This window comes from Cynocephalus volans, chromosome 11, assembly GCF_027409185.1.
Source record: "Cynocephalus volans isolate mCynVol1 chromosome 11, mCynVol1.pri, whole genome shotgun sequence".
NCBI lineage: Eukaryota > Metazoa > Chordata > Mammalia > Dermoptera > Cynocephalidae > Cynocephalus > Cynocephalus volans.
Genome location: NC_084470.1, coordinates 119,098,681 through 119,123,396, shown reverse-complemented (window position 1 = coordinate 119,123,396; position 24,716 = coordinate 119,098,681). Strand labels below are relative to the sequence as shown.

The window sequence follows — 24,716 nt, the reverse complement described above, 5'->3', positions numbered from 1 at the left end:
GTTTTAAAACATTTTTCTTTTCTTAAGCTGCTCTGGCAATAGGATTCCTTTTTTCCTCTGGTGACAATCAAAACAGGAGATATCTGTATTGAACTCTCTCTCTCTGTAAAATCCTTTCATACACTCCCTCTAGTTACAAAGTCTTTGGATGTAACTAGCTGTCCTTTGGAACAGTGCTTGGCCTACGGTAGGCCGTCAGTAAATACATGCCGAGCGAATGTGTGCACACACAAGTGAAAAGCTGGTTAGGGACTAGGTAGGTGTGGAGAGCAGGAGACATCACTGTATAGAAAGGTTTAATTCTCTCTCTGTCTGTGTAAGTACCTGTGTCCTGATGGGTGCACATACTTAAATTGTCCGGTTCAAGAGTCACATTGTGTCTTTGCACTTCCATCTGCACAGCCACACCCTCAATACTAGCTGGACCTTTTTGGATATGCTGTCAAAGGGTCCTGAGAGCAAATCTCCCACAGTCACTTGCACGTGAGGAATGAGGTCCACTTGGCTTGCTCGCCCCAGCACCCTGCCCTAAACCACTTACTTCTATATCTTCATTTTTTTTTTTTTTCAAAATCTACTGCCTCTTACTATTTGTGACCAAGGAGGGATTCTCAGGCCTGCCCTGCAGCACACACTGAGGGCCTGCAGACTCTCCCACCTCTTTCTGTGCCATCCACGTTTCCTTCTGATCATCACTGTCATCAAAAAACTGCCCTGCCTGAGGCCACAGCCACATATAAAAGGTCAGTAAAATAGGAGCACGTCTCTTTAAGGTGCATACAGTGTCATTAGGAAACATAATGTGTATAAAAAATACAAATAGCCCCCCCAAACATAGTCAACCCAAAGATGAATTAAAATAAACAATTAAAAATAGTTTAGCTCTTGTAAGAGGACTGAATCCATTTAGAAGTAGAGGTGATTTTAAATAACTGTGGGCATTACAGTTAAAACGATGTAAATGTTATCAGTGTTGGAAATGTAAAAAATATAACGTAGAAAACATCAGGGGATGGGGGAAGGAGAGTTCTAGCACATCCTAGCCAGAAGTCAGCTTCTACTGTCTAAAGTTGAGGCATGAATTGCTAAAAATGACGTAACCTCATTAGATTTGTTTATAATTTTACATATATATACACATTCACACAGGGCAGGCGGGGGTACGCTCAGGGTACAGTGCCCCCAAAGAGCAAAGTGGCACGAAACCGGCCATGTGGAAAAGGTGCCCTGGGGTCAGGCCCTGTCCTCCGTGTCACTGGGCACACGGCGGGCACTGCTCTCGCTTGCTGCACCATCCGTCTGAACTTGTTATGAACTGTCCTGCTGTCCTTCCCTCCACCTGCCCCTCCCGAAACACCCCCACCTCAACAAACCCCACCCGCCCAGCCACAGCGTCTTCCTTTTGTTGGTGTTCTCAGCCTGGGGCGTGTGGTCATGTTGGAGATGGATGATTAATGGGCCTGCCCGAGGGGCACACCCACGCACACCCACCCACGTGGGACAGGATTGTGCCTCTGCAGGCCAGCCCGGGAGCCCAACGTCTGCCAGGCCAGCAGGGTGTGTTTGGGATGAGGGCCCAGGGGACAGGTCCAGCCTACCTGGAAGTGTGACAAGAGGCTAGGCTCAGGGAATAAAAAACTGATACTTCAGATCCAGGGACCAAATCCCCAGGAAGAATTTTAATATCTCTTTTGGTCCCTGAGCGGCAACCAAGCAGATCTTTTGTCTTTCCTTTCAGCAAAAAAAGGTCACTTAAAAGTGCATGTCACCCCCACCCAGCCCTTCCACATGCAATGATACAGTCATTTTGGGAGAGCTTGGGGACCAGGATCTCAGGGTGGCCTCTGGATGGCTTCCTTGTGTCCTTGGTTCAGCCAAGGCTCCCCAACACCACCCACCTCTCCAGCACCTTCTCTCAGCCTGATCTGGGGAAGCCTGCTTCCTTAATGCCTGCCCATCCCAGCCCTGGTTTACATGGGAACTGAATGTTTGATCCAGACATGAGCACACCCGGGCATATCCGCTCTTGACTCTTCCCATGGAGACAACAGCCCCTGTGCACCCAGCTGCCCACCTTCCTGTCCACCAAAGGGGCCGGCCGTCTCTGACCTTAGAGTTCGAGGTCACGCGTCTTACCATTACATGGACCTTTCCCATTGGCTTCCTGGCTTGCTCTCTGGCACATTCTCTCTTCTCTCTCTCTCCCTCCCCGCTCTCCTCTGTGTGTGTGTGTGTGTGTGTGCATGTGTGCGTGTTGGAGTCGGGGTTAGGGGTGTGTGCGGGGAGGGAGCAGTTGTGTGCCTCCAGTTCCTTTGGGCTGGGGTGGCAGTACTGAGTGTCTTCAGGGGTGGCCTGTGTTTTGAAACAAGGAAATGCAGTGTATGGTCTAAAGAGGGCTGGGGTTCAGGCTCTTTCCTGGAAACATAAAGATGCAGATGTCCTGAGCTGGCTGCCTGACCCAGGAGTGGGGAGTTTCCATCCGCTTGCTGCCGGCCTCACTAGGAGTCTAGCCAGGAGCAGAAAGATGTATAGCTCATGTTGATTTTGGCAATGGCTGCAGACCTCCAAGCTTGGTAATCACTGTCTCTTCACCTTCCCACTCACCGACATGACCTATCCTTCCCTCCCACTGCCTCGTTCCTCTGCTCCTAAAAAGCAGAGGGGGGAAGGAGGGGGGAGCAGGTGGGAGAACTCAGATGAGCAGCGAAGTTGCACAATTCTTCTTGTCTTGATGCCTTAGGAGACAAACTGAAGATCGAGAGGCATTTTGGCCGGTGTCACATGCTGAGTCTGCAGGAAACTGTGTGCCCAGATTCAGGAGTCCCATAGTGTTGAAAATGACAGCTGCCATTTATTGTGCACCTACTATGTGCCAGGCACCGTCGTATGCCTTATATACATTCTCCCTACCTTTGGCAACAAATTAGCTGGCAAGAAAGATATTATTATCTTCATTTTGCAGATGGGGAAATTGAGGCTAAAAAAGTCTATATTTAACTGAGGCGAACTGTCCAGGCATCTCATACCCAATTAGAGGCAGGGCTCAGGTTCAAAGCCTGATTCATGTGGCTCTGGAGTCCAGATTCTTGTCACTCCCCAGCTCTCAACTGAGTGAGTGTTCTGTGCCTTGCAGCTGCTTTCAAAGACCTCTGTCCTGCACGTTAGGCAGTGGGTTTCAAGGGACCACACAGTCTGTGTGAGGATTTCTGGTTCACAGCTGATAAGCGGGTACGCTTTGCTGCTAGTCTGCAAGGCAGCTGGTGCTGGAACTGGCACTTCCCAGGCCCTTCAAGGATGTGGAGGCTCAGGGAGGGACGCTCTTGTCATCACCTGCTAGAGCAGAGGAAAAAGTACTCCTTGCCCAGATGCCTTCAACCCAGGCTCTTCCTAGCCTCAGGACACCCTAACCTCCAACCCTGATGAAGCGCATCCCTGGCCTCAAGCAGTGCAGAGTGTGGGGACCAGGACCAAGTGAAGGGTACAACTCTGAGGAATGGGCTATTGAGTGACAAAACAATGCTATTGGGAACTAGCCAGATGTGATGGATTTCCACCACCAACCCGGCCACGTGCTCATTGTGAGGCTGTCAGTGAGTCACTCAACCACTCCAAGTCTCAATTTCCTCATTTCCAAAATAGGGGTAGACCAAATGAGTTGGAAACTTAGGTTCACACAAAGGTCTGCACATGGGTGTTTATAGCAGCTCTATTCAGAATTGCTGAAACTGGGCAGCAACCAAGACGTCCTTCAGTAGGTAAATAGATACATAAGTCATGGTACGTGCAGACAATGGAATATTATTCAGCAATAAGAGGAAATGAGCTATCAAGCCACGAGAAGACCAGGAAGAACCTTAAATGCATATTACTAAGTGAAAGAGCCAGCCTGAAAAAGCTACGTACTACATGATTCCAGCTATATGATATTCTGGAAAAGGCAAAAACTATGGAAACAGTTAAAAGATCAGTGGTTGCCGGGGTTAGTGGGAAGCGAGGGGTGAATAGGCGGGCGTAGGTGATTTTTTTAGGGCAGTAAAACTACTCTGCATGGTGCTACGAGTGTGGATACGTGTCATTATACATTTGTCCAAACCCAGAGAATGTGACAACACCAGGAGTGAGCCCTAGTGTAAACTGTGGACTCTGGGTGACCGTGATGTGTCAGTGTAGGTTCATCAATTGTAACAAATGTTCCAGTCTGGTGGCGGATGTTGATAGTGGAGGAGGCTGTGCATGTGTAGGGGCAAGGGGTATAAAAACCTTTCTATGCTGCTCAGTTTTACTGTCAACCTAAAACTGCTCTAAAAATAATCCCTTTTAAAAAATAGGGGTGGGACTGTTGTTATACAATATATATATATATGTATCAAAACATCAGATTGTACCTCGTAAGTATGTGTAATTGCATGTCAGTTAAATTAAAAATTAAAAACTTAATTTTTTTTTTGGTTTTAAAAGAAATACTGTCTGCCTAGGCCAGGTTGAAATCCCCAGTCCAGAGGAAGGCAGCCTGAGATATAGAAAAAATCAACAGCCTTGAGTTTAAATATGAGCTCTGCATATACTGCTCCTGCAGTACAAACTTAAGAAGGTTATTTACCTCCTCTGAACCTCTGTGTCCTCATATATAAAATGAGAATTATAATACTTGGTTAACTGTTTAAGAGCCTGTATATACCCTTCTGCTGAAATGGCTGAGGTTTCTGGACAAATTATAAATAATAATAATGTCTTTGCAAGAAATAGGGGTAGAAACACATATCATGCAGGCATAGAGTCTGGCACATACTAGGTAGTAATGGTACCTGCTGCCATGGGTATATGATTTTTCTTTGTTCCTTTTTTTGTGGTATATTTTCCTTTAGTAAAAACTATGTTCATTATAAAAATTAAACAATTTAGAAGCAATAAAAAAAGGAAAAGTACTTGAAATCCCATCACTGAGAGCAAGTATGTGACCTTGCTTCCAGACAGTTCTCTGTACAATGTATATATATGTATGTGAGTATTTTATATAATTAAGATCATAAAACACAAACTTTTTCCTCTTTCAGTGGTATGCTGTGGACATATTTCCATGTTTACCAATATTAATCTGCATTGTCTTAAATAATAGCATTTCCGTTTAAAAATACATTACTGTAACTAGTCCCTTCCAGATGGATGTGGGGGTATTCCTAGCATTTTGATGTCATAAACAAGTAAGTGATGAACATTTAAGTGAAGATACATTTAGATACAAATAAATATACACTCAGGATAAATTCCTGCAGGAAATTGGTACTGCCAATATGGTACTACCCCGTATCCTCTTTAATACTGGAAGTTACCAACTTTGGTTAACAATTTTCTTCTCCAAAACTAGAGGAAGACTTTGGAAGTTCAAACGTTGGAGGGGGGTGAGTGGAAGGGAGGCGGGAAGTCCCAGGGGGCAGGCAGAGGTGCCTCTCCGAGATGGGGCAGGGTTACCCTTCCCCAGGCCCTGGGTACACCTGGTGCCTCCCCTCTACAGGGAGCTGAGACTGGGGCCACCCTTGCTCAGACTGGGGATGGGGTACAATGGGGGGGTCTAAGGATGTATCAGGACCTTTTCCATCAGGACTCAGTAGAGGTCTGGAGGAAGGTCAGTGGGCGCCAATGGGATGTGTGTAGACAGGCTTTTGGGATGAGCATGCTTGATGTTGTGGCCACTGGCCAGGCTGGGCTTGGATTTGAGCCAGGTAATAAGAATGGCTAGTGTTCATTGGACTCCTAGCGTGTATCAGGTGTTGTGTCGTTATTTACATAATTATCTCATATAATCGTCTCAGCACCTTATGAGGTAGGGTGCTGCTATCCTCTCCATTTAACAGATAAGGAAACTGAGGCATGCAGGAGTTAGGACACTAGCCTAGGATCAGATCAGCACTCACACTCTGGTCTGTCCACTTCAGCAAGAGGTGGAGCACCCTTCCTTCCTCTAGTCACTCAACTAATTCATATTAGACCCCTTCTGAATGCTTAAAAGTGAACAGACCCAGAGTAAAGGGCTGGGGAAAGGGTAGAATTCAGGAACTGCAGTCATGGAGACTAGGAGAGGGTGTGTGATCACAGAGGGAACTACTGGGTCTGTTGGACGAGGGCCTGAGGTCCGAGGGGGAGTCTTGGGGCCCGGTGCAGGGGAGTTTTACGGGCTGGAGGAGCAGGCAGGGTGGAGGCTGCAGGGAGAGGGTTCAGGGGGCTGCAGGTGGGGGAGCTGGCCTGGGCCTGCCTGGGACAGATGGAGCAGAGGGTGGTGGAGACACTCTCGAGCTGTCTTTGAACTGTCATGGCTGGCCCAACCCAGAGGCTCCAGTGGAGTGACCCCCAGGGCAGGGATGAAGGATTCTCAAAGGAAGGTTCAAGAAGGGAGCCAAGACAGGGACCATGAGACCGAGGACCGTCCCCACTGACTTATTTGAGAGGATCAGAGCAACCCTTACTCCTGCTTTTTCAATGCACATTGATTTTTCAGATTTCCCTGTAGTGACTAAAAACAAAATTATTTTAAAACTAAAAGCTGTTTGTGTCCTTGTTTTGCAAATAACTAGCCTGGGGAATGTTGGTGAGACTGCAGGTCACCCACCAGGGGCTTGGGTTCTTGGGAAAAAATCAACATGGCACAGTATGGAAGGTGGGTAGGGGATGGAACATTCACTATTAACAGCAGCCTCCACGTCACAGGCCTTCTGTGCAGTTCTCTACATCAAGAACCCCACTTAGTCCTCATGGCAGTCCTGTGAACTAGCTGTTATGACCCCCATTTTGTAGTTGAGGAAACTAATGCTCAGAGAAGTTCAGTAAATTACCCAAGGTCACAGACCTGGTCTAGCAGGGGCTGGAGGTCAGGCCTTCCTCAAAGTCCATTCTTTCCATTTCACCAAGTACAGAACAGGGCGGGCTCTGACGAAGAGTGGGGAAGAGGGATGGTAAGGTTTGTTCTGAGGCTGACCTTCTCCAAGAAGACCTAGTGGTGCCCAGAGAATGGGAGCGGGCTCCTGGATCCAGAGGCTGTCGTGCTTCCCCTCGGGCCCCAGAACTGACCTGGGAGTGACGGCAAGGAAGGTGGGTGGGCTCGCTGTAAACCGGGCTCTGTATCCTTAGAGCCTGCCCCCGCCCTCACCCTGCACCCTGGCCTGGCTGGTGGAGGGGGAGAGTTAAGCTGAGAGCTCTGTGTTACTTTAGTATCTTGCATGCAACTCCAGGGTGAAAGGGCTTTAATGGTTCCTTATCAATGAAATGCCTCTGGTTCAGAAAAATTAATCACTTGGGTTACACGGCTGCACAGCAGAGTGTGTGTGTGTGCATTTGGCAACTTGGATGGAGCAGAAACTAACTTTGGCAGCCCTGGGGGTTTAGGGGAGGTCTGTAGCTTCTGCATTTTGGAAAAACAATCTCCTAGCACACATAGTTCCATCTGCTGGCTTTACCTTCTCTGGGCTGAAATGCAAGAGTTAATGCCATCTCCCAGCGTAGGTTGCATGGCCTCTGGGCCTGACCCCTTGTTAGTGGTAGTGACCTTGTGGTGACTTCCAGGGACCATGAAGGCCAGGAGCACCAGGTTCAAGGCTGGCGGAGGTAGGCAGGTGGTCCTGACCTCAACCCAGCAGTCCCTGGCCCCCTTGCCCTGCCAGTCCACTTCTGATCTCTGCAGATGTGTCCACTACAAATCTCCATCTGTTTGAGCCTAAGGGTTCTGTGTTCCAATATGGCCCAGAGTCTGTGTTGTGGATTGAACTGTGTTTCCCAAAAAAGATGTATTTAAATCCTAACCCCTAGTACATCAGAATTTGACCTTATTTGGAAATAGGGTAGTTGCAGATGTAACTAGTTGAGATGAGGTCCTACTGGAGTAGGGTGGGCCTCTAATCCAATATGAGCTGTATTCTTATAAGAAGACAGCCATGTGAAGACAGAGAAACGCCGTGAAAAGGCCACATGAAGGTGAAGGCAGAGACTGGAGTTATGCCGCTGCCAGCCAAGGAACGCCAAAGATTGCCAGGAAACCACCAGAAGCTAAGAAGGGGCAGAGAGGGGTTCTCCCACGTATTTCAGAGGCAGCATGACCCTGCCAGCAACTTGGTTTGGGATTTCTAGCCTCCACAACTGTGAGACAATACATTTCTGTTTAAAGCCACCTGGTTCGTGGTCCTTTGTTACGGTGGCCCTGGGAACCTAAGACAGCCTGGGTGCTGAGTGGCCCCTCGGAGGCTTCTCTCCATCTTGCTCATGGTTCTCTCCTCGGGAGGGGCCCTAGTGCGGTTTGTCTCCGTCACTTCTCCTTGCAGATGGCCCCTTCCATTGCCGTAGTTCCTTCTTCCCAAACCTGGAAGCACATTTATTTTTCTCAAAACATCCCTTGGGAATGGAGCTGGGGCTATAGCTGGAAGGAAAGGACAGAGCGGGGAAGGGATAATTCTGTTCTACAGATGACAGTATTAAAGTCAAGAAATGCCGGTTTTCCCTAAGAATCTATACTTACAACCTTGGAATGTTGCTCCCTAATCTTTTGCTGCCTTTCGTTGGCAAGATCCTTGTCCTATCTACTTAGTGATGTCAGAGCCCCCTGCTTCCTCTTGGCCCCTGTGACAAGGGCCTATGAGTTACCTGGAGTCTGATCCCTTGTTTAAGCTCCCCGGAGCCTCCTGTACCCCAAAGCCTTCCCTGATTGCTCTGGCTGGCGGGTGTCTCTGTCTGAACAAGCTTCCTAGACCTGTGCCACAGCTGGGCCCTGCGCTGGGCTGTCTCGCTTGTTGGTTGTCTTTTCACATGTGCGTCCCATCCACTAGCCTGGGGGTCCCAGGGGTCTGGTCTTATCCCTTCTCATCCTCAGGTCAGCACACATGGGAGCCCGCGCTGAAGACACCGGTGCTGCTGCTGGCGATGAGGGTGCCGGCTGTCCAGGGAAGGCTGAGCCCTTCCTGGGGTCCTATGGGGCCATGCTCCATCCAGGGTCCCTCTTTCTGTCCTCGTCCAAGCTGAGCACCAGCTGGAGGCTGTGGAAGATGAGGTACCAGGCACAGAGCTTGGTCTGGCAGCACCTCGTGATGAGCTGCCTTGAGGGGAAGGTGGTCTGTAGGGGTTCACCACTGGGCCCCAGTGGAACACGGTCCTGTCTTTGCAATTTCATGGGCCTCCCCAGTCACTGAACACATCAGGCCCACAGGCTGTTGCTTTGGTGTTTGGAGAAGGGCATGGTGGCTCTGACTTCATCTCTGCTGGCCTAAGAGCTCTGGGCTTGGCATTTCCAGGGGCCAGGAAGTATGAAGACGTGCTTCGGTGGTTTTACTACAGTCTGTGATTACACGGTCTGATGGAACAAAGTCATTAGTGCTCAAACATGCTTTCTATAAAATCCTGAAACACTCCTCCTGGAGTCTTCTAGTCCCCAGCTCTGTCCAGCTCAGCATCAGGCCTGTAAAAAGATCTTTCTGAGGTTTCGGTGCTGTTTTCAGGGGGGTGGGGTGTGTGTGCGTGTGTGTGTGTGTGTGCGTGCGTGTGTGCGTGTGTGCGTGCGTGCGTGCGTGCGCGCACGTGTCAAAGAGAGGGAAAGAAAGAAATTGAGGGAGAGATTCCGACATTCAGATGGACATCAAGTGCCTGTGTCAACAGTACAGGGAGCTAGGAGAGAGGCCTCCTCTCCTGAGTGCCTTCCTGTGTGTGAGTTGATGGCAGCTCTCGCTCACTGTGGAGCTGGGAGAGCTTCCTCCCTCCTCTTCCTTGTCTCCACTTCTTGGCATCCTGGACTCTTTCTTCATCACTCAGAGCATGACCAGAAGCCACACAGGTGTGTCCCAGGGCCAGAGCTGGGAACAATGCTGCTCTTTGTGGCTCTGGCCTTGTGCTATCTTATCAAAGCCCTGGTGTTTCTGGGCACTGCGGGCAGGGGAGACTTGGCCTGCACATGTCTCTGTGCCCTTTACCCCACTAAGGGTGAGGGTGCTTTTGTGCTGAGCAGGCCACCTCCCACTTGGGAGACCCAGAAATATGCGTGGGCACCTGCAGGTAGATGGTGCATGCCTCGGGAAATGACTTGACCTATTCCATCTGCAGATGAGAAAAGGGCCTCCTATGGAGAAGTCAGGAAGGCCTAGAGGAACATGGGGTCTGAAGGAGGGGACATGGGTGGACCTCACCTTTGGGTGTGAGGGTGATGAGCAGTACAGCTTCTAAATAACCCCCCAAAAGGTGGTCGGGAGCTTCTGGCCACGGCATAAGAAGGTTGCAGGGTTCTGGAATCTCTGTGTTTCCCCGCGTTGGTCGAGTTTCTTCCCTGCAGACATTAGAGACAAAAACCATACAGAAATGTGTAGTCCAGGTGCTCATCTTTGGGGTATAAGGGAAGGGGGCAGCTGGGGAGAGTAGGCCTGTATTAGACCGTTTCTGTTGCTTATAACAAAATACCTGGAACTGGGTACCATGTAAGAAAGCAAATTTATTGCTTACAGTTTCAGAGGCTGGGAAGTCCAAAGTCCAGGGAACTGGACTGCCACCATCTGCTGGTGGCAAAAGTGACCCAGGGGTCTCAAATGGCAGAAAATGGCAGAACAGAAAGAGAGTGATACCTCCTCATGTACTCTCCTCTTAAAGCCCTCAGAACCACACCCTGACCACCATTTTTAACCCATTCACTACAGTGTGGGCCTCAGAATCTAATCAACCCTTCAAGGTCCCACCTTTCAATTACCATAATAGGATTTCCCACCCTCTTAACAGCCACAGTGGGGACCAAGCCACTAATACATAAAATTTAGGGAACACAATCTGTATCATTCTGCCCCTGGCCCCCAAAGTTCATGTCCCTCTCACAGGTAAATACATTCATTCCATCACCAAAGTCAACTTGTTTCAACTCAAAAGTCCAGAGTCTCAAGATACCATCTATGAAATCAAAACAACTTATCTACTTCCAAGATACAGTGGTGGGACAATCATAGGACATGTATTCTCACGCAAAAAGGGAGAAATAGGCCAAAAGAAAGGGGTGCCAGGTGCTAAACAAGTCCAAAATCCCCCAGGGCCGGCCAGTCTCAAAACTGGTTAATCATGTCCCTTGACTCCATGTTCGATGTCCTCTGTGGGTCTCATTCCAAAACTCCTCAAAAGAGAGGAGAGAGTAGGAGCTGCCACCCCTACCCCGAGATAAAACATGCTGTGGCAGCTTTAAAAAGAGAGACCAAATGTGCTGAAGTTTTGGAGCTTATTAGAGGAAGGAAAAGAGTCTTGGGGTACCTGAGCCCTTATCAACCAAAACTGGTGCCCTAATCCCCAGGTATCCAAGCAAGTCCAGGCTGTCATGTCCCCTGCCACAAACCCTGCCTGCCCAGCACATCCCATGCATCTGACTTCATAGTCAAGAAGGAAGACTCCTGAGAGACTCTGGCGTCTAGAAAGCTGGGCCTTTTTACTGGGCTGTGGCACCTCTAGGACAGGTGACCACGGCCGAGCCAGCAGCTCTTTGTGGGCACCGCACCTCAGGTCGAGCATTTTGCTACCCTCTCCTCCCCCCCCGCCCCTGCACACCCATTCCTCTCCCCTCCCCTTGCCTGGCTGAGTCTCGACGTCTCCTGTCCCCTTTGACTTTACCTCCCTTCTGCCAAGGAGGCTCCAGAGAAAGCCTTTGAGAGACCTGGAAAGTACTGGCAGCCTTGGCTCTGCCACCAGTGAGCTGTATGTCACTGGCCACTTTACTTTACCTCTCTGGGCTTCATTTTCCTGATAAGCTCTTTTCAACTGTGGTCATGAAGTCTCTGCTTCCATGGAAGGTGAACATTGTCTATGGAATGTGCGCTTTTCCCCCTGAAGCACCTGATTTGGGAGATTGTCCGTAGGCTATTTCAGCTGGGTTAGAATAGCCATCCCACGTTTCTAGACTGGCAAGCGTCAGAGAGAGGTAATAGCCCTTCCTACTCATGATAATGCCTTTGTCTCTGGAAGCACTTTTAATTCTTCAAGACATTTCCTCCCCTATAACTATAAACATCCTTGTGCAACAGGCAGGGCAGCTATTACTTACATTTTACAGATTGGCAAAACAAGGCCCAGGAAAGTTAAGTCCTTCCCCGGGAATCCGTAGCCCCTGGGGATTAATGTAAGTTACTAGAAGGAACACCAGTCTGCAGCCAGATGATCTGACCTTGAGAAAGCCACTAAAGTCCCCAGGCCCCAATTTCCCATCTGTAAAATGGCAGTAATAGTGACTGCAGGTACACACAAAATAATGCAGGTGAAAGCAGTTTTGCAGACGGGTAAAGCACTTAACTTACACCATTCACGGTGGCACAGACGGCAGGGCACTGTTCTCACGCCGTCTCCCACCCCTCCACTTCTCTGCTGCACTGCTCTTCCCCTCGAGAGCTCAACAGTCTCCCAGGTGATTTCTCCGGATGGAAGTGGGTAGAAATTCTGCCTTGCCCCCTAATCCCTCTTTGGTTCTTTCCCTCCAGACTGCAAATTCACCTGCCACCCAGAGTGCCGTAACCTGATTCAGCTGGACTGCAGTCAGCAAGAGGGCTCATCCCGGGACAGACCCTCTCCAGAAAGCACTCTTACCTCGACCTTCAGCCAGGTAGGCAGTGAAGCTCACGGACCAGGCTGGGAACAGCCTCAAGTGCCCCAGGCTCTGCTTTCTCACCCAGGAGCTCTGGAGAGCAGGAGGGGGCATGAGGCTTCAGTATTCCATATGTGCTGGATGTTGGGGTCCCCTTCTGACCAGATGGAGTCCACAGACTCACCCCTTCCCAGGGGATCTGGGAGCGGTGACACAGAGAAGTCTGTAGATACTCCGAAGTCCCCTGTAGTTTTCCCCAAGCACAAGAGCCCATTCTACTTAGGGCTCTGAGCCAGAGGTGTGGGCATGCGTGGGGGTGAGGTGGGTTCCAGAGAAACCTCCTGAAGGTCCTTAGGGGCCTCATAGCCCTGGGGCAGTGGGGATATTGGGTGGAAGCTTCTCAAGCACCTGGTGTTGCCTGCCACTTAGGCAGCCAGGCCAGATCAACAGTCAGAGAGGCTGGACAAATGTTCTTTCCCTGTGTTAAAGGACCAGGAAGTTGATGTCCAAAGCAGCTCCTGGTTCTAGGTTTCGCTGAGGCACTTGAACTACAATGTGTCCGAACTTTAGATGTGTAGAATTTAGAATGGAGCCAGAAGAGTGCATTTATTGATTCTTGTATTGAACAAGCATTTATTGAGTATCTACTATGTTCCAAGCACAGTGGGAGGGAGGGTAATACATGATACATCACAATTCTTAGCCTCAGAGAGCTTACATTCTGGCAGGGGAGACAATACAACCAAATACCGTGACACATGTTACGATAAGAGTATGAGCCAAGTGTTTTTGTTACACCGTGAGATTGTTTCTGCTGGGAGAAAAAAGAGGAGGCTTCCCGGCTAAGGTGATGTTTGATCTAAGCCTTAATGTATGATTCGAAGGTTGCTGGTCAGGGAGGAAAGGAATGTTTAAGGACATCATCCTTTCATTCATTTAACAAATATGTCTTGAGTGTTTACTATATGCCAGGCCCAGGAATGCAGGAGACTTAGTGATGAAGGGAACAGACACGGCCCCTGCGCATCCTGTGCTTACAGTAGGGTAGGGGAGCAGGACTTTAACAAATAAACCCCGTGTCTATGAGAGAAAATCCTAGGTTCTGTGAGAGACAGTAGTAGGGAACTCAGACGCTGGATGTAGGACTCACGAGTAACCCCAAATCCCCAGAGTAGCCGTGACACACATGATTAATGGTGCTCAAATGCCTGACCCACCCATGGGTGTTACCAGCCTCCCTGCTGTACCCCCATGGATTTTCTCCCCCTGGGAAAGCAAGTAGGATGTATGTTTTTATAAGGATGACATTGAATTGGTTCTCAAATGCCTATTTAAAAATTCCATACATCCTCTACAGACTTTGCAATAGTAACTGTTATGGTGTAGCCTGGATGTCACCAGGCCTCTTGGGAGGGCCTTGCCTCTGGCAGAGCCCGTCCATCCAGGGTGGGGGGCAGGGAAAGGAGGGGAGGCACACTCTAAACACTGAAGAGCAACGTGGACTTTTGCTGAAGGTTTTCCTTAGAAGATGGAGGAATTCCAATTTTTTCTCTTTGGGAGTGTTGGGAAAATATAGGAAAATGGTCAGGGCCCTCAGATGTTCAGAATCTTGCCGAGCATTTGATGTAAATATGCACGTGCGCCCAGGTGTTCCTTGGTTGTTGTCTAATGTAATTGTGCATGTGCACCCAGGTGTCCTGGGTTATGGACTTAAGTATCAAGGACTAGTGGCTCTGATCCACAGCGTCCCTTACCCCTAGGATGCCTGTGGGGAGGTCACTACTGCTGCTGCTAGAGGCTGGTGCTGCCAGTTCCCCCAGGGCCCTCTGAGAGGCCGCCGCCACCGCCAGACCTGCCGCTGCTGAGGACTGAGCTGGTGTTGTCTCCCAACAGCTCCCGGCATCTTTCCCAGTTACCTAGCGTGGACCTGCGTGTGAGGGGTCTGGGGACCCAGTCTGTACAGTTTGCTTGAAGGGTTTGTGAGCCCTAGCCCTGACAATACAAATAGAAACTTAGTATAACTAAAATAATGAAACATTTTGGCTTTAGTTATGATTTGCCTTACTCGACAACTGGCAGTCATGTAGCTTTGCAGGGACCTTCCAAGTCAGTATCTGCCCCTTCAACTCTGCCCGTGCCCCATCCTCAAGCCCAGCTCCCCCAAACACTTCCTGAACCCCCTTTTTGGGTCTCTTCCTTTAGATCAGCAGGTCTCAAATGTGGGTAATAGTGTCCGCCCCAGTGGGGGACATTCGGCAATGTCTGAAGACATCTGTGGTTGTCACAACTTGGGGGAGGTTACCTCTTTCTTGTAGAGGCCGGGGATGATGCAGAACATGCTGCAGTGCACAGGACAGCTCCCCACGACAAAGAATTATCTGGCCCCAAATGTCGATCATACTGAAGTTGAGTGAGAAACCCTGCCCTAGAGCAGGTTATCTGCCCCCAGGTGTGGCAGGCAGAAGGCCCCAGGAAGGGCCTGGGCTTTGCTGTGTACATTGTCTCATCCTTGGAATGTCAGAGGGAAGAGGTGTTTTCAAGTCTGAGTTTTCAGAAACTCTGTTGGAAAGAGGCATTCACCTGGCAGTGCTCTGGCAAGCTAAATCAGGACTGTGTCTAGAGCAGAACCACCATAGAAATATCACAGAGGAAGAAGCTGAGAATCCTGCGTGGGTGCTGAGCAGCGCCCCGTTGGCAAACAGCCTGGCATGGGGTTTGCTCTCGGCGGCTGGGTCGGGCTGTCGTGCTTGCCCTGCACAGGCCCGACTGCATGCTTCAGCAGAACTGGGGCAGGACGGAGCCTTCTATCAATAAAACCTGGGCCTTGCTCCAAGGTTCACTCACCTTTTCAAAATAGCTTGTTCGTGCTGATTTCCACTTTGGCTTGATTTTCTGTTAAGTATCAAGAGGGAGCTTTCTTTCACCTTGACATCATCACCTGGGCTGAGCTAACCTCGTGTGCTAGTGCCGTGGGGATTTATTGTGGCAGGGGCCCAGGTCTGAGCTCAGCTGTTTTGGGGGGCATCTGGCTGTTAGGAGGTCTCATCTTGGTGGCATTTCTCCTCTCTGCTCTTTAAGGAAAAGAAAATCATTGATTTTCTTCCATCCAGAGAGAACCACTCTTGGTTAACACTTTTATATGTTCTTCCTGTACATTCATACATTTTTCAAGACGTGGTTGAGATCATCCCGTAGATAAGTATTTGGCCTCAACATTTTAAAAGCAATAGACCAAGGTTCCTCATCTCTGTGCCAAGCCAGAGGGAGGCAGCAGGAGAGGAAGGAAGGGCAGGTGTGGGAGGGGGCAGGGAGGAGCTCAGAGCCCCCCACTGCAAACTCACAAGGCCATGGGGGTTAGCCTGCCTCTCCCAGGTATCAGAAACAAAGGAAAGGTGGCTGGTAGTTGCCTGTGCTTTTGTTGGCTACAGAATCAGTGGTTTCAGAGTCGCTCTTTGGAGATCTCTGAGGTCTGTGATGTCTGACTTTCCCTTGGGGAGCCATTGTATGGCTAAGCAAGTCTCCTTCCAGTCTACCCCAGATCCCTTCTTCAGTTTCAGCCTATTTGCTCATGAACATCATGGCTATTGATTGAAGACCACAATAAATTGCCAAAACAGCTGCAGTTCCTTTATTTCGGGGCAGGCCCCAAATAGTTTATACTTCTGGTAGTCTTCAAGGTGCTCTCATTGTGTCACCCCTGTGATGAGTAAGCCTCAGTGGCTCCCCAGTGCCCTCACGATGATGCAAGACCCCTGATGGTTTGGTCTGGTCCTTTCATTGCCTACGGGGAAGCTGACCCCAGTGGAGGAAGTCTTTGTCCCTGCCCACCACTGCAGATGCTTGTCATGACCCACTGCCGCCCAGGAGTCCTGGCAGCTCTGTTGCTCTGGTCTTTGGTGCCACTTTTCTTGGTACATACAATGCTTAGATCACGAGAGAGAATCAAATCTTCTTGCGTCCAGCAGGCCTAGATTCATTCCCCCTCTTCCTGGCCCTCCAGAGTCCCTGAGCAGCAACCTCAGAAACCAGGCTGCCAGGCCCCCAGCTGCAAAGGCCAGCCCCTCCCACAGCAGTTCCAAACCTTACTCAGGCACTTTCAGTGCTAGGATTCTGGCCATATCCCTGTTCCACCTGTGCTGTTACTTACTTAATAATTCTCTTTAAATAGATTCATTTCATTAAACTTAAGTAAACTTATGTTAAAGGAAATTTTAAAATATCCTTGAATCACTGGTTTGATATACTCAGGATATTTTCCCAGCATACGTTAAATTAATAATCTCTAAAATTAAAAAAAAAAAAAAAAAGTGTGTGTTTAAGGACTCTCTCAAATTCACTCCACAAATGTGTATTAAGCCAGGCACTGTTCTAAAATCCTGCCAGGTGCCATCAGTGGGAAATGCCTTACAGAGGCTACTCTCTTTGTTCATCTGGTGCCTGGACTCCCAGGGCACTGGGTCCAGGGAGTGCCTAAGGGGCAGTGCGAGCAGCGGGGGAGAGATCCTGGGGTGCTGGGAAGGGAATTGCAGCCATCCATACTGATACCAAGGCACCCTTCCAAAGGAGAGGAGGATCTCTAAGTACAGATAGGGAGTGATGCAAAGTGGAAACGGGTCACCCCACCAGTACATATAGGACTAAGCCATTTGTGTTTTGTACATGTGTATGTCTGCATGTGTGTGTGCGTGTGAGTGTGTGCGGGTGTATGTGGGTGGTGTGTATGCAGGGCAAGGGACTGGAATGGGCCCAGCTAACTGTTGAAAGAGATTTCACCTGGAAAGCAGTGGAAGTTGAAAGGGGTAGAGTGAGGCTCTCAACTTCTGCTGTTTGCTTTTATGCTGTTTAAATAGCCAAACGCTTTCATATGTTTCTAATATAATATTTTTAAAAGGTAATAAATGTTTTCTTAAAGGAAAGAAAGAGCCTTGTTTCTTGGCCTGGATGATCCACAGCTAGGTTCTAATCCAGACTGAGTAGACCAGAGACTTGGTCTATGATCCAGGTCAAGCCTCCCAGTTTCTCTGAGCTCAGGTTTCTCCCTCGAGAAATGTGCCAGTGGGCAGGGTGGTAGTGAGGCTCTGGCAAGATGCTTGTGAAAGCACATGCAGACAGAGGGGAAGTGTCCTAGGCGGACAGTCCAGGGCCATCTCTGGTACCTCCGATGGGCTTACTGGATTTTTTTTTTTTTTTAATCATGTCAGCCCTGTGATGAAAACCCTCTGTGGCTTCCCATTGCCCTCAAAATGAGTCTAAATCTGGATTAGCACACAAAACCCTTCATGGTCTGGCTCTGCCAGCTTTCCAAAATATCAGAAAGTTGGGTTACTGTCCCGGATATAAAACTAGGACACTACGACTTTATGGTTTGGGTGGGTACTTTTTGCTATGAACTTGATTATCCCCTCCTAACACTGAGGCCCAAGTCATTGTTCCACTCTATAGAGGGCCCTGTGCCCCATTCACCAAAGGGACAGATGGCTTTAGAAAGCTGCAGCGTGGGTTGGCCTTGCCTGCTGGTGTTGCAGCCCTGCGGGCCCCTGCTGCCTTTCTGCCCCCACCCCCTCCCCAAACACCCACCACACACACCGTGCCACTGTCACTCCTCAGAAGGCCCCTCGGCCCCTGCAGCAGCAGAGTGGTGACTCAGCTGTCGCGGAGTTCTGAGTGTCCTGGCTCCCAGCCCTGTGCTCCCTCCCGCAGATGCACCACTGTCTCCATTACCCTGGGCTCTTCCTTTCCAGACCCTTCATAAGAGGAAGCTCCAATGGCCATCCTGGCCGCCCCCTCAGCCCAACCACCACGGGTTGAACCCAGAACTACCACACGGGGGAGCCAGGGAGCAAGAAAGGAAGATCCTGACAGGAGGATCTGGGTAGTGGGTAGGGGTTTCCCTGCAGAGAAGCCCTTGGCTTCCTAAACTTATAGACACCTGCACACTCTCAGGGGATGGAGGGTCCTGGGTCTCTTTTGAATGGTTCGAAAAATGTTTATCAAATGAATTGTGATTAAAAACTGTAGCTTTTATATGTTGAGATACAGATATGTTGAGGCATATCTGTGTTCTTTCTGTTTATTTTATCCATTATAGAGAGAGAAGTGTTAATCTCCAGCTATAATTGTGAATTTGCCTATTTCTCCTTACAGTTCTATCTTTCTGTATTTTGGAACTCCATTATTAGCTGCATAAGCATTCAGGATTATTAGATTCTCTTGTGTAATTGACCCCTTTATCATTATGAAATAACCTTCATTATCCCTGGTAACAATCTTTACTCTGAAATCTACTTTGTCTGGTATTAATATACCCACTTCAGCTTTCTTTTGACTACCATTAGCATGGTATTTCTTTATCCGTTGTTTCATTTTTAGGCTTTTTGTGTCTTTTTATTTAAAGGTCTTTTTTGTAGGCAGCAAATAGTTGCATCTTGTTGTTTTTTTTTTATAAATCCAATCTGATAATCTCTGCCCTTTAATTGGAGTATTTAGGTCATTTCCATTTAATGTGGTTATTGATATAGCTAGTTTTTAAGTCTGTCTTCTTGCTATTTGTTTTCTATTTTCGGTTTTTTGTTCCCTTTTTCCTTTTTTCCCCTGCTTTCTTTTGGATTAATTGAATATATTTTACGATTCCATTTTATCTCATTTGTTGAGAGCTTTAACCCTTTATTATTTTAGTGGTTTGCCTTAAGGTTTACATTATACAGTTTTAGCTTATCACAATCTCCCTATCAAATGATATTATATACCACTTCATGTATAGTATAAAAACCTGACAATAGTGTGCTTTCATTTCTTCTCTCTAGACCTTTATACTATCTTGTCATGCATTTTGCTTTTATATATGCTACAGATCCCATACTGCATTGTTATTATTTTTACTTAAATGATCAATTATACTTTAAAAGAGATTTAAGTAATAAAAAAATAAATTATATACAAGGATGCTTCAAAAAGTTCATGGAGAAATAGAATTGAAAGGTAATGTGAATCTTTACATGAACTTTTTGAGGTGCTCATATTTCTCCGTGTGGTTACCATTTCTGCTGCTCTTTATTCCTGTGGGTAGATCCTGTTTCCACCATTTTCCTTCTGCCTGAAGGACTTTCTTTAACCTTTCTTGTATTGTGAGTCTGCTGGTGATGAATTCGTTCAGCTTTTCATGTCTGAAAAACTCTTTATTTCACCTTTGTTTTTGAAAGATTTTCACTGGTTAGAAAATTATTCCAGGTTGGCAGGTTTTTTTCTTTCATTATTTTAAAGATGTTTCTTCATTATCTTTTCATTTTCATTGTTTCCAGTGATAAATCTGCTGTTATCTTTATGTTTATTCCTCTGTACGTAATGTGTCTTTCTTCTCTAGCTGCTTTTAAGATTCTCTCTTTATCACTGGCTTTGGGCAATTTGATTATAATGTGACTTGTAGTTTCTTTGTGTTTCTTGTGCTTGGGAATTATTGGATTTCTTGGATATGAGGGCTTATAGTATGCACGAAAATTGGAAAATTGGGGGGCACTATTTCTTCAAATATTTTTATGCTCCCCACCACCTTTCTCTCTCTGGGGACTCCAGTTACATATATATTAGACTGTGAAAGCTTGTCCTATAGCTTACTGCTCTGTTCATTCTTAAACTTCTCTTTTCTTTCTGTGTTTCATTTCGGATAGTTGCTGTTGCTGTCTCGAGTTCACTAATCTTTTCTTCTGCAATGTCTAATCTGCCATTAATTCTATTCAGTATATCCCAGACATTATAAATTTCATCTTAAGAAGTTTGATTTCGGTTTTTGAATAAAGAGAGTACACTTTTATATCTTCCATGTTTTTGAATCAAGAGAGTACACTTTTAATAACTGTTAGTGTTTTTGCTAATTCTAACATCTATGTCACTTAAGGGTTGGTTTCAATTCATTGATTTTTCTCCTTGTTAAGTGTTATATTGTTTTGCTTCTTTGCATGTTCAATAATTTTTGATTGGATGCCAGACATTGAAAATTTTACCTTGGTGGGTGCTGGATATTTTTGTATTTCTGTAAATATTGTTGGGCTTTGTTCTGGGACTCAAGTTACTTAAATGGTTTGATACTTTTGGGTTTTGCTTTTTAAGGTTTATTAGGCAGGATTGGAGGCGTACTCAGTCTAGGACTAATTATTTTCCACTAATGAGGTAAAGACTCTCTGTGTACTGTACCCAGTGCCTAACAAATCATGATTTCTTTTAGTCCAGCTTATGAGAAAGGCACTATTTCTGGCCCTGTGTGAGGGCAGGCACTATTATCTATAACACTTTCAGATGGTTCTTTCTCTGGTCTTTGGTTGTTTCCTCACATGCATGTACTAACTGATCAATATTCAGCTGAATACTTAAAGGGGACTCTCTGCAGATCTCTGGAGTTTTCTCTGTGCAAATGTCTCCATTCAGTTACCCTTGCCTGTGAACTCTAGCTGCCTTAGACTTTCAGCAGTGTCCCCTCAACTCCAGGGAGTTTTCCACCCTCCACCTTAGTTCCCCCTGGAAATTCCCAAATCAGTTATCTGGGGGTAATTGTAGGGATTACCTCATTTGCTTTCTATCTTACAGGGGATGCTTTCCCTCATTGCCTAATATGGAGTATTTTGAAAACCGTTGTTTCATAAGTTTTGTCCATTTTTTGATTATTTTAATCTGGATCCTGTTATTCCATCTTGGCCAGAAGCAGAAGTCCTGGGGCATGGCTCTAAATGTTTTATACACACTAATTCCTTTGATCCCCAACCTTATGGGTTAGGTAAACACCTAAAGGACAGGGATCCTGTCTCACACCATTTAGTCTTCCTCACAGTGCACTGGACCTTGCACACAGTAGGTACTCCATTTTATTTGCACAGTAGGTGCTTGGTTTTATTTGGTTTTTGAACTTGGACTTTTGTAGTTTGTACTGCATTCAAAATCCTGGCTCTCCCATTTACTGTCTTTGTGACCCTAGGCAAACTACCTACCCTCCTTTAGCTACTAAAGGGGGGCCCCAGTGTGGTGGTTGTGGCAACTGTATAAACACACTTGTACACACTGTGGAGCGTGGACTTTGTTTATCTTGTTTACCAGTGTGTCCCCAGCGCTAGCATAAAGAGTATGTATATAATAGGACTAGCACATCGTATGCACTTGTTAGTTGTTCCCCTTGCCCCCACAATGTTTCTGAGAGCCTTTAGCATAGCAGGGCTGCCTGCCCTCCATAGACACATTATCCTCAAGGTACCTAAGGATGTGAAACACGACTGTTCTCATGGCCCTAAAAAATGATAACACTTTCCCCTGTGCAAACAGTCACAAATCCAGTGCATCCACTCTGGTACCCAGTCCTTAAGGCTGCTGATAGCCCCCGTCTGATTAGGAAGAAGCATACCATCTTGGAATGAGTTTGACTGGTGTCCCCAGCTCCAGGGGCTTTCAGTAGTTAATATGTTTATGATCCAGCAATCAAATAATATTGAGAGGATCTTCTGTTATCCTCCAGCCACCGAAAATGAGAGGAAGCTTAACTGCCTCCAGTTGGCATGGTAGGATGTCTGGAAAGGCAGGGACTAGGGCCTTAGATCTAACTTCTCCTAGCAGATTTGGATGGGTGGAGAGCAGAATACACTAGATCCTACCTATTCTCTCAGTCAGTATTTCCTTAGCTTTCAAGTCCAGAGTTGGAACTGATTTCTGTTCTGACTCTGATAGAGTTTGGATGTGTTGTCCCCCCCAAACTCATGTAGATATCTGATCCCCGGTGTGGCAATGTTGGGAGCTGTTTGAGTCATGGGGGCCGATCACTTATGAATGGATTAATGCTCTCCCTGGGCAATGGAGGTAGTGAGTAAGATCTTGCATTATTAGTTCCCACAAGAGTTGATTGTTTAAAATACACTGGCACCTCCTCCCTCTTTCTCTTTTGATTCCTGTCACTATGTGATCTGCTTGTACCCACCAGCTGCCTGCCATTTTCCACCAAGAGTAGAAGCAGCTTGAGGCCCACACCAGATGCATCTCCAGAACTGTGAGCCAAATAAACCTCTTTTCTTTATAAATTACCCAGTTTTAGGTATTCTGTTATAGCAACACAAAAGCAGACTAATACAGACTCCTTCCCTTGATAAGGAACTGATTGCCTCTCCCAAGGATTCCAGAGGTAACCAGATGGGTGCCAGCCCAACCAACATTTGCCAAAGGAAGGAGCCAGTCCCCTACTCCCTCTACCCCACTCTGGTTATGTCTGGGATGGCTCACTCAATGGCTCCTTGTCAGATTTCCTGCCATGCTCTAGGAGCCAGAAGTGCTGGCCAAAGCTGTGAATGATTCAATTGCATTAGACAGCCACCCCTCACAGGAGTTGCCCCAAAGCCTATCTGACCAGCCCAGGCTGGGCCAACCTATGCAAGCTCGTTTCTGATCAGTTAGAGCAGGAAGGCTTCCCAACAAGGAGGCACCTGAGATCCTGGCTCCAAGGAGGGACAGAGCTCTAGTACTTACTCCTCCAGAGATCCTTAAGCCCTGGAGGCATTTCTCTGTGCTCCTCACAGCCTCACCCCTACTTCTACCCTATAAACAGCAGGCTGCCTGAGATGACCTCTGGCTGGGCCAGATCAGGCCTGTGGTGGGTGGTAATAAGACCTTCCTTTCTATGTGTAGTAGTGCAAGAGGTGCTCACGTCTCATACTGGTGACCATGCTGCCCTGGGTATTGGAGGCTTAGCCCTGCTGGAGAGGAGCACATGAAGGAGAGGGTCATTGATAAGAAACATCTTCCATCATTCTCTAGTCTCACTAAAGGAGCACAATTAGAAGGCAGAATCCCTGGACCTGACTGAGACCCTGACATGAGCTCTTCAGGGCCTCTGCCTGTTGCTGCGGAGAACCTGGGTAACTTAAGCATTGGGCCCTGTGGGAGCTGTTAGCCTGGCAACCAAGCAAGAGAAATGATGTGGTTTGTATATCTAGTGTGTGTTTGACCTAAATGGAGTGCAGCCACTAACCTCTTACAACAGGAAGTCATCTGGGGAGAAATTGAGTTCTCTGCTGTTCACAGCCATTTAATGCTGAAAAATGCTACTCTAGGGATAGCGGGTGGCATTCTGAAGATTCAACCCAGATAGGACATCTGGGAAAGGGTGTTTCTGATAGTCACATGGAAGGTGTGGGAGGTGTGGTCATTATTGGGGAATATGTGTCAGGAAGGGAAGAGGACATAGGAGAGAATTTGACAGGCAGAGAAAACAGCAAGAGCAAAACCACGAGAGGGTAGGGTGTCTTCTGGGAATGAAATGGAATTATGTGCAGCTGTAACAAGTGCTGCTTGACTGTGGCTGGAGATGGGTACGGGCTGTTGGCTGGACTGGTTGTGAAAGGTCTTCAGGGACTTGCTGAGGAGTTTGGAATGTCATGTCGGCACTGGGAGTCAGTGGAAGAAGGACAACAGTTGTAATGGAAAGTTGTCAGACATGGGGGTCTGGGATTGAAATCTGATTCTACTATTTACTTGCTTGGGCAAATTAGCCACTCTGAGCCTCAGTTTACTCCTCTGTAAATACCGTCTTGCAGGGTTGTGAGGATTAAGTGAGATCATGAAATGTGTGAGAGCTCAGTGACTTTGGTATAACTTCTTATTCGATATTGTTCTCCCTAGACTGTACATTGTGAGAAGGCAGGGACTGTGTCTTATTCATGCCCAAACTCGAGCACGTGGTTTAGTGCTCATTGCGCAGAGGGTGCTCAGTAAACATTTGTTAAGGGGATGGGTGAAAGAATAAGCAACTAAAACTTGATACATAGCAGCTATTCAATAATTATTAGTTGAAATCTGAATAGAAGGTTTTATGGTAGGGAAATACCATGATCAGATCTTGATCTTAGAAGAGTAACTTTGGCAACAAAAGGGAGTCAAGTTTGGAGGAGGCAGAGATGGGAACAAGGGGGAACTCCCAGAAGGCCTTGCAATAATCTAGGTTAATAACATTCATCAGCGTAGGAAATACTAAAGGAGGAGGAGGGGCAGGTGGAGAGTGAGGCAAGGGAATTAGGAGCTCGATTTTGGACCTGTTGAGAGTGAACCTCAAATGGGCAGGGCTGGGTACTGAGGGAGTTGTTGCAGGCACCCACCTGGAGCTACCTGGGAGAAAGGACAAGTCCTG

The 24,716-nt window shown here is 47.5% G+C and overlaps 1 protein-coding gene across 1 annotated transcript in view; it reads left to right on the top strand.

The window, feature by feature from the left end:
• Positions 1-24,716, top strand: part of RASSF5 (Ras association domain family member 5) — a 68,833-nt gene that overhangs the window by 14,152 nt on the left and 29,965 nt on the right. The window contains exon 2 of the mRNA XM_063114271.1: positions 12,465-12,586. Within this exon, the coding sequence (XP_062970341.1) occupies positions 12,465-12,586 (122 nt within the window). The remainder of the gene's footprint in view (positions 1-12,464; positions 12,587-24,716) is intronic.